This window comes from Sorex araneus, chromosome 7, assembly GCF_027595985.1.
Source record: "Sorex araneus isolate mSorAra2 chromosome 7, mSorAra2.pri, whole genome shotgun sequence".
Lineage (NCBI taxonomy): Eukaryota > Metazoa > Chordata > Mammalia > Eulipotyphla > Soricidae > Sorex > Sorex araneus.
Window position 1 is genome coordinate 46,623,023 of NC_073308.1, and position 9,852 is coordinate 46,632,874.

The window sequence follows — 9,852 nt, forward strand, 5'->3', positions numbered from 1 at the left end:
GGAGGGAGGGAGGGAGAGAAGGAGGGAGGGAAGGAGGGAGGGAAGCAGGGAGGGAAGGAGAGAGGGAGGGAAGGAGAGAAGGAGGGAGAGAAGGAAGGAGGGAAGGAGGAAGAGAAGGAGAGAGAAAGGGAGGGAGGGAAGGAGAGAGGGAGGGAGGGAGAGAAGGAGGGAGGGAGGAGGGAGGGAGGAAGAAAAAGAGAGAGAAAGAAAGAGAAAGAAAGAAAGGAAGAAAGGAAGAAAGAAAGAAAGAAAGAAAGAAAGAAAGAAAGAAAGAAAGAAAGAAAGAAAGAAAGAAAGAAAGAAAGAAAGAAAGAAAGAAAGAAAGAAAGAAAGAAAGAAAGAAAGAAAGGTTGGAAAAAGGAGAGAAGAGATAAAATAAATCTATCACAACCCAGACCCTCACCTGTGTTTTTAGAAGAAGAAAAAGAAAAGGTGTAGGAGGTGGCTAGAGAAGAAGATGAGGTGGGCGGGGGAGCCCTGGATACAAGGTGCCCAGTCAGCTAAACTCCTGCTCAAGAGAAGCGAATGTGCCCTTTCCCCTCCAAAATCGTTTTTTAAAATTCAACCCTCAACTTTCAAAAATCTGTCTCTAATTTCAAACTCAAATAAGCGCACAGCATGGTGGCTTTTGTTTTGTTTTCTTCTCCCCAACTCCTCCCTGCGATTGCATAACAAAAGTGTCTAAATTCACACCATCTGGCCGATAAAGACACTGGCCCCACTGCCCGGCTGGCCCATCTGATTAGGGCCCTGTCTAGCCTGCGCCTTGTGGCGAAAAGTCACAGCTGTGGGGTTTGCTCGCGCTCAATACAACTCTGTTATTAGCCAGCTGTAGGCCTTGAGACGACTTCTGTTCAAATTATAATATCTTTTAACCCTCTGAGCATTGAGGGCACAGGGGTGGCTGGCAGCCACATAACAACTAGGTTTCTCCTTGCTAATAATTGGCAAAATGAACTAAAGAAGGGGAGATGGAAGCAAAGACAATTGGGAAAGGGAGAGAAAGTTGTTCCTAAAGAGATTTGTTTTGTTTTTCTCTCCAAGCTCAATGCCAATTTAGGAGGCTTGTTTGTTTGTGTTGTTTTTTTTCTCAAGCTCATAGAACAAACATAAAACCATTCAGAGAAATTCCCAGATATGCCTAAGAACACCATGGAAATGAAACTAAGTACTATTCGTGCAATAACCAGAAATGGAGCATCTGACACATCTCTGGATCAGTGACTGCTCTAACTGGCTCAGAAAATGTGGGAAAGGGGACTTCCCCCCCCTTACTTGGAGAATCAAGCAGCTCTGATGGACAGATTGAATGAGAACTTCCCTTTTAGGGACAGCCAATATTTGCCATCACCCCAGCATGTCTCTCTCAAACACACGGGCACGCGTGCGTGCACACACACACACATATGCCACACACACACACACACACACACACATTTACTATTCTCTCTCTCTCTCTCTCTCTCTCTCTCTCTCTCTCTCTCTCTCTCTCTCTCCCCAGCCATAGTAGCCATTCAACAGATCATTTATTTGCCCATAATTAATATTTGTTTTGAATTCCAGTTTGGGAAGAAAAAATAGCAGAGTATCTTCCCAGGTTCTCAAATGCAGAGAAGTTACAGTACATTAAAATTTTATACTGTGTTACTAATGCAGACTAAACTAGAGGCTTTAAAAATTGATGCCACTACTTAAACAGCATAAAATTAGGAGGATTTGATTGGGCTTAAAAATAAAAATGTCAGCCTTAACTACAGCTGGATGGGAGCTAGTAATACTATTTTTAAATGATGGGTATAATTCGTTAGACAATGGATCAGTTTGTGGTTTGTTTTTTCTTTTTTTTTTATGAAAATAATCTCTCCAAACAAAGACATTTAAAATTATGAAGAAAACTGAAAAAAATTCATTCTTTGATTATCCAGCCAAATCTAAGTGTTCTATATCATCTAGCTATTGCATTTAAATTCATCTAGGTATTACATGCATTCATCTCAGAATCTGTGGAGAATGGATCACTCAGGACCCCTGGGATAATGAAGTAGCTGCAAATTCTATCGCACAAAGCCTCAACCAACAACTTCTGCAAAGAAGCCCAGAGTCCCCCTCAGCTGAAACCACTGGCAGAGTTGAACTTTGCATTTGGCAAAGTTTGTTTTTCTAATACTTGGTCAAAACCAAAACAAACATGCCTGATTGTTATGGTTTCTTGCTGCCGGGTTTGGGGGAGGGAGGTTTGGCTCCCGGGAGCTGCCTGTAAAACAGTCCAAACTAAATCTGACTGCCTACAACTTCCCTCCCTCCTACCAAACAAGTGCGGGAGTTGGAAGGCATTGACTGAAGCAACATTGGGGTGAGGAAACCCTGTGACTTTACTCCAATCAGATTTTAGAGGAAGAAAAAGGAATGTGAATGAGTGAGTGAGTGCGTGTGGGGGGGGGCAGGGTGGGGAGTGTGGGGGGGAATCTTTGAATTTTATTGTAAAATAACCCAGAGCTTTCTTTTGTATACTTACTAGAGTTTGTGGAAACCCCAGCCCCAATACAATCCTCAATACATATTGGCCCTCAAAAAATCTCCTGAAAGAGTAAGTAAGTGTATCCTTACAAGAAAAAATCATTTTCTTGTAATGATTTGGTTTTGGGGGTTTTTTGTTTGTTTATTTGTTTTGTTTTTCAGTTTTCTCTGGTCAAGCAGAAGAAAGAACTCAAAAACAAGACACGCGTGAGCGGTGTATAGGAATTCTAGTCCCCTATGCCACTGGCTCACTGTTGCACTACTTAGCGCCCAGCGTCCAGCTGCTGCTGCTGCGCCCCCATTCGCTCCAGGGGCTACTCTCCAGCCCTTGCACTCACCGGTGAGGAGCGGGGCTGATCATTCTACCTGGGAGACTCCAGGACACGTGAAGTCAGAGGTAGGGCCACATCCTGGAGGCAGCCACCATTCCTGATCTACAGGCAGGTGCCTTGGGACCTACCCAAATTAGGGGTCCCCCTCCGGAAATGTGCCCTCGGCTGGGTCCAGCACCCAGAGGCTGTGGCTCATCCCAGGGTTTTGACTCCGAGGTGGCCTCTTTGGAAATGTCGCCTGAGCTGTCCAGCAACAGGACGTGGGCAAGAGTTCAGGGAATGCCCAAGCCCAACGCCGGCCCCCTGCTGCCTGACCGTGTCCTTGCAGCCCAGTGGCCAGCGGTGTAGCTCCTAGTGGAGGAAACTCCCCCCGGAGGGGCCATCGTGAGTGACTCTGGGTTTCTTTCCTGAGTCTTAGCCCGCTGGCTCCAAGAACCTTGCCGTGATGCACCCCGCCGGGCGCCGACCCTCCCCAAAGCTAAGCCAGGGGTGCGCCCGCCGCTCACCTGCCGGCTCGCTTACCTGCACATCACTTCGTGAGTCAGAAGAACTCGGCACATTTCTGGATTCTTGTTTTGGCCCTCGTACGCTATGGGCTGCGCGTGAAGCAGATGGGGAGAAAGAGGAGAAATAAAAAGAAAAAACGGGCTTTAGAGGGAGTTTTCAAAAAAGAAAAAAAAAGAAAAAGAAAAATTGTTTTCTCTCTCTCTGCCCACTACTTCCGTTGGAGTTCTGCTCAGTAAAGTTAAAAAAAAAAAAGTTTGCCTCGGTGGAGACACAATTCTTACAAAAGGGAAATGGGGTTGGTGGGGAAGACTGAATTGCCCTAGAATCATTTCCTCGCTTCATTCCCTTGCTAGCTACCCCTATCTCCAGTACAGGCCAGGAGCAAACAGGACACAGGAGGGACACGTATGTTTCTAGAGAAGCACTGTGCCGTGTTGAAGCGGGATCGTTTGACGGCTAAGCCAGGAGATCCTGGCGGGCGCGGGAAGGTTAGGGGCGGTCAGAGGGCCCCCAAAGGGAGGGGAGCCCGGGCGCTCACCTGCTTGGTGACTGAGTCGATGAGCCTGACGTACAAGTCCTGCTCCGTGCGGACGCCTGCCAAAGGGGTATAAAAGTCAAGGGTTGGGAACCACCATCCCCGCACCAAGCCCGTCCCTGCTCACCACGCTCTGAAGCCCAGGCTGTGGAATTCAGCGGGAAAATACCCCCCCAGCCGTCCCTCTGGCCCTGACCGAGCCCCCGAAGGTGCCCCTTCCCTGCCCCTGGCTGCCGGGCGCCAAGGTCAACAGCGTCCCCGCAGGAGGAGGCAGCGGCTCGGAGGCCGCCCGCGCGCGCGCTCACCGTTGCTGTAGAGAAGCTGTAACTTGTAGTGAGTGCCGTTGTTGGTCTTCTCATTGCCCTGCTCCTGAAAGAAAAGCCCCAGTTTGAGCCCCTTGCTTTCTGTCCCCCCAAAATAGAGAAAAAAAGACATAATGTGTTTCTGGCACCCTGTGCTCACCAGAGCTTTCTCCCTCCTGGAACAAGCCCCCCCCCCTCCAAGAACGTGGTCAAAGGGCAGGGGTGTCTGCCACAGGCCGACCTGGATCCTGGAGCGCTGGACCACTTGACCCTCTCCAACCTTTTGTCCTCCCCCCTTTCAAGTAGCCCTGGATGTGCGGTGCACCCCTCAAGTTGTGCCACAGGACACCCCTCAACACTGCTTTCAGTGTGACCCACCCAATTCAACCGGGCCAGGGTCTCTCTGAGGTAGGAAACCTTAAGGGTTGCCGTAACAGAAAGGCAAAGGGACCATGAGGAGGGGCAGCATTCACCCTGTCCCAGGGAAGCCATCGCTGGCCCAAGAGCTCAGGGACTCAGGCGATGACACTAAGGCTCCGGGGACACACTGGCCCTAAAGCTGACCTTGAGCAGCACCATGAAGCCCAGAGAGAGCAAGACAGTACCCTCCAGTCACACACCAGTTTCACTGCGATCCCATCCCAGCCAGACCGGAGCTGGAGAGAAGACTCCATCCAGAAGCTAGGCTAGGATGGCGCTGGGGGGTCTCCACCTAGGTCCCATTTAACCCCCTTGACTGGTGCTGGCAGGTGCAAAATAATCGTCATAGTAGTAATAGCAGCAGCAGTATCATAACAACAACAAAACCACAACAACAATAATAATACTAAGCCCAAGAAAGGCAGCAAAGACCTGGGTGCACTTTAAAACTATGCTTTAGTTGAGAAGATTCTCTCCCTAAGGTTAGTCCCAGACTCAGAAAGACCCCCAGGTGCAGGAGTGGGGGCTGTAAGCGGTGTGGGGAAGTTGACTGATGTAGAGACTGGGTGAGAAGCCTCGATTTATCATCCCTGATGATGTGAGCAGGGAAAGTGTTGTGAATGACAGATGGAATCTTTAGTGCTTTGCAAGGAGCGGACCAGGCTGCCAAGGGACAAGGGGGGCCCCCGGGCTTACTTTGTCGTTCTCCACGAAGTCCACGAAGGCAGTGCGCTCAATCTCCACCGGCTGGCCCTGCCTGTCGTAGAGGGCCAGCACGAAGTGAAAGAAATTGGATTTCCTCAAGTTGGAAGGAGGCTGCTTCTCAAAGTGGGCCCGAGACAGGGCGACGCCACTGCACAGGAAGGGATGCGGGAACGGTGGACCGACACAGGGAAGGAGAGAAAGAGACGTGTCACCAACTCACCCACCCAAGCCGGCAGAAGGTCAAGGGGCCAGGTCTAGAAGCTGGACCCCTGCCTTCAGCCTTCAGACTTCTAGCAATTCTCATTAAGGAGTAGGGTCTCCTCAGAGGAGGTACAGTGGGCATGGAGGTTGGGTAGCTGGAGCTGCCCCCTGCAGCTGCTACCACCACTTGGGTCAGCCTTGACTACTCCGTGCCCTTACAGCTCACGGTGCAAGCCGTGGCCCAGAGTGATTCACCAGGCAAGGGCCTGGGTGGTCCCAGCAGCCGCCCCTTACATTGCTCAGCAGGCTTCCCTGCTGCTGGGTCACAGCTGAGAAACAGTGCCTCGTTGCTTTGGAGGACATAACTCTTTTGCTTCATCTAAACCGGGTCGCCATTCCTGGACCCCCACAGTGCTCCCCACGCTGATTGGGAAAGGTGGGTGGGTGACAACCAGGGCTGGGTTGGGGATGGGGCAGAAGGGAACCCCAGAACCAAGGCTGTCCAGCAGGAAGAGGCCTCATGGGCTGCTTTCCTCGCTTTTCCGAAAAGTCGCACCTGGGACTGTGGTGGGGAGGTTTCTCCTCCATCAGTACTGGGGATTGAGGGCCATCCTGGACGTGGTGACACCGGGACCCCGCCCCCAGAACAGCCGAGCTGTGAGTAGCCAAAATGTTTTTTGGGGGAAAGGAAAGTCTTTGCCTGAGGCCGTCAATCTCCCCGCCTGGGGCTCAGCACCGGGCGGCGGCACTAGCAGATCTGCTGACCGCGAAACCAGGTTTGGGGGGGGGGGGTCGGGAGAAGAGCCCTAGGGCGTGGGGAGCTCGTGCGCACACTTTCTCCTGCCGACCCGTCACGGCCGGGAACAAACCCACCCGCCGCTCCCATTTAGCCAAGAGGTGTGGGACCTGCAAGCGCGCAGATGGCGGGGCTGCCCCGCGGCGCGGGGGTCTCCGGGCCTCGTCGCCCCCGGGGCGCGAGCCTTTTCCACTCATTTGAAGTGTTAAATTTTGGCGACGCTGCCCAACTCCGCGTGTGAGTTCCAACTGAACAATTATTGGAGGGGGAGATGAGGGAGGAGTCTTTCCAGAGCTCCACTAAGGAAAGGCGCTTCGAGGCTGCCTAATTTCCCTGGGCCTGCAGCCCCGAGAGCCACCCCCCTCCCTCCGGCAGCTGCGGGACGCCGCCCGCAGGGCCGTGCGGTCCGCCCGAGGGATGCGGGTGCGCCCCGGGCTCCCGCAGCGGGGAGACGGCCGCCCAGTTGCTGGATCCCCGGAGCCACGCGACTTTGGCTTCCTCTGGTCCACGGGTGGCCGCCGGTTCGCTCCAGCCGGGACGGCGGCGGACGGAGCTTCCCTGGGGGCCGGGGTCGTTTCTCCTCCTGATGGGTCGTAAAGGGGGGTGGCCGGCAGGGCTCTCGGGGAGGTGGGAGGCGTGAGAAGCAGTTTCCGAGCTCTAAGGAGGAACGGGACTGCCTGTCTCAGATACCGGTGCAGAGATTGCAAATCCCAGCTCAGGGTGATGAGAGAGGCCGTCCCGAGCCCACAGCCACCAGAACGCTTTTTAGCGTTTACTGCCGGCACTCGGACTCTTAAAAACAAAGTCAACTTCAGGGGCCAGCACCGCCAGAGGCTGGCGATGACGGTCTTTTATTCCCCCCTGCCTTGTCTCTTTGGCGCGTCTTTGCCTTGCCTTCCTTCTTCTGCAGATCGTTTAGGTCTGTTCTCTTCCTCCTCGGTCTGTTCTCTTCCACTGCCCCTCTCCCCTCACCCCTGCCTCGGTGCGTCTAGTCTGAGGCTTTATCTCTGCGCCCAAACCTTCCGGCCTGTCACCCGCTCCCGGAGCTCGCGGCCGCTTTTGCCTTCGCAGGCGGCTGCTCGCTCGGCCTCTCCCCGGGCTCTGGCCGCCGCGGCCCGGTGGCTCTCGGCCTCCCAGAGTGGCCGGGCCACCCGGGCCGCCAGCCTCGGGGCACCGCCAGCCCGGGCCCAAGTGAAGCGGGGAGCGGGTTCTCCTCCGGCCGCCGCCGCCGCTGTCCGCTGCCCGCTGCCCCCCGCACGCTCAGCGCCGAGCCCGACGCGCCTCGGAGCACAGAGGCTGCGGGACTAGGGCGCTGGGTAGATGCTACTTTGTCATTCTTGTGGTTTTTCCCACCCCGGAGTCGTTTCGCTGCTGGTGGTGGCGGCGGGAGGGTGGGCGGGGAGGGGACACCCAGGCGGCCCCGGGAGTTCAGAAAACTTGAGTGCTGGCTGCAAGTTTGAGTGTTCCGCTGACGGCAGCGACGTGCCTGCCCGCCCGAGGGCGAGGCCCCCGCGTGCAGGGCAAGAGCGACAGATGGGGGTTAGAGAGGAGTGCGAGGGAGCGAGCAAGGGAGAGGGAGACACAGAGAGACTCATTCTTGAAGAGCCAAAGACCCCCGTTACCGGCTTACCTCTGCGCCGCGACATTGGCGTCCACCACGCCGACGTTCCGGACCCACGACCTGACCGAATCCATCTCGGCGCCCAGCGATTTCTCTTTCAGAGCCGGTCCTCTTCCTAAAGTATCTTGAATCCCAAACATTTAAAAAGTCTGATCTGCTGTCGCTTCGAAAGTAAGAGTTACAGCACAGTCCTTTCTTACTGCTCCCAGAGCTGTCACCAAACCGGCTCCTCCAAAACAATCCAAGAAAAGGGGGGGAATGATGTCAAGTGACGAAGTTTGGGTCTCTTCGAAAAGAAGAGCGAGCGAGCGAGCGGGCGGGCGAACGGGCGGGCGGGCGAGATAACCACTCCTGGCGTCACGCCGATGTGCGGGACTGCTGCAAAGTTTGGGTTGTATCCTCCGCAAATTCAGATCTGCCGCCTCAGGCCCTCCGCCCTAGGTCGCTCGCATCCTTCCCGCGACAGTGCTGCCTCCGGAAAGCGATCACAATTTTGAAGCATCACCTGTTCTGGGAGAAACTGGAGGAGATTGATGGCTGGCCTAATCTCTCCCCTTCTCCCGTTTGCCCCCCTCCCAACTCCTCCCCACTGCTCCAATTTAGAGAGGGAGGGGAAAAAAAATCCCCAACAGGATCAGTTGTAAAAGGAAGGGGAAGACCCGGAGCCGAGAGGAGGCGGTGGCTGCCGGAGCCGCGGAGCCGGGCTGCTGCGGCGCGCGGGCCCCATGAATGGGTTACTCCAGTCCCGGCCGCGGGAGGCGGAGCCGCGGCCCGATAAGGCGCCTCATTTGCATGGACGCTCGGGATTGGCGGACGCTGGACAGGCCGGGCCGACGTGCGCTCCGGCGGCGCGCGCCACGCTCGGCGTTACCGCGTGTCGGGAAGGTGAAAGGGGATAGAGGGAAACCTGCGGGCGCCGCGCCTCTGCCCCCAAGCCGGCGCGCATCCCAGCCTGGGGAGATGCCCGGATCCTGATCTGAAGCTGGCTGGCCCGACCCTACCAGGCCGGGACGCGCCCTCCCTGGGAGCAGAGAGCCTGCGTGGATACCACCTCTAGATGCGGATTTTTTTTTCCCTAAAGTAGCCTGCCAGGAGGCGTATTCATTCCCGGGCTTGGCTTGGCTGTGTGTTGCGTATTTGTGAAGAAGCGGGAGAGTGTGATCACACGTACTTCTGTTTTGTGTAAATGTTCCCCCAGAGCAGCCCAGTTCCCTTGAATGTCTCTCCCAAAGTCTCCTGGAAGTCACATGGTGACACTCAAATTTCGCGTGCGGTTTGCAAGTTTGTTCCGAGGGAAGGCTAGATGAATGAAAGCGGGGCAGGGGGGCGGGGTTGGGACGCACCAGGCTCCAGTGCCGTTCAAATAAATAGAAAGTCGGGGGAAATCAGTCAAGGAGCTAAGGCAAATACCCGCGGGCGGACGGGAGCAGGAGCGGTACCCTGCAGGCGAGAGGTTGTGCAGATGAGAGGTTGCTGACAGATTGTGGCCGGTTAAGCGCGAGAGCGGCCCCGGAGTTGTCCTGGAAGCACCCTTTCCTCTCCTCCACCAACCTCCAGTTTCCCGATGCCCCCCAACGAGTGGGCAGAGAAGCTACCGGTGGTGGTGGAGGGTAGCGGAAAACTTTATGCAAAGCGCGGTCTCAGGCGTGCGGGGCTGGGGGCTGGTGGCCGGGAGGCGGTCGCAGCTCCGCCAAACAGCTGAAACCTTAGACTTTTTTTTTTTTTAACTCCGCCGGGCAGCTCGCAGTGCCCATTTAGAAAAAAAAAAAAAATCCTCCTGGCTGGGTGTTATTTTCTTGCTTCTCCCTTTGTATTCTGATCTGTGTATAGATCTGCTGCTGAAATCTAGAACACCAGAGCGAAAACAGATTTGAAGACAATGAATGCAAATCTGTGCTCAAAGACCATCTGCCGTG

The 9,852-nt window shown here is 54.9% G+C and overlaps 1 protein-coding gene across 1 annotated transcript in view; it reads right to left on the minus strand.

Moving 5' to 3' along the window:
- Positions 1-8,540, minus strand: part of EBF2 (EBF transcription factor 2) — a 209,546-nt gene extending 201,006 nt beyond the window's left edge. The window contains exons 1-5 of the mRNA XM_004619144.2: positions 7,946-8,540; positions 5,310-5,466; positions 4,197-4,260; positions 3,895-3,950; positions 3,372-3,445 (exon numbers count right to left, since the gene is read on the minus strand). Of these exons, the coding sequence (XP_004619201.1) occupies positions 3,372-3,445; positions 3,895-3,950; positions 4,197-4,260; positions 5,310-5,466; positions 7,946-8,076 (482 nt within the window). The 5' untranslated portion in view covers positions 8,077-8,540. The remainder of the gene's footprint in view (positions 1-3,371; positions 3,446-3,894; positions 3,951-4,196; positions 4,261-5,309; positions 5,467-7,945) is intronic.
- Between the last annotated feature and the right edge of the window lie 1,312 nt (positions 8,541-9,852).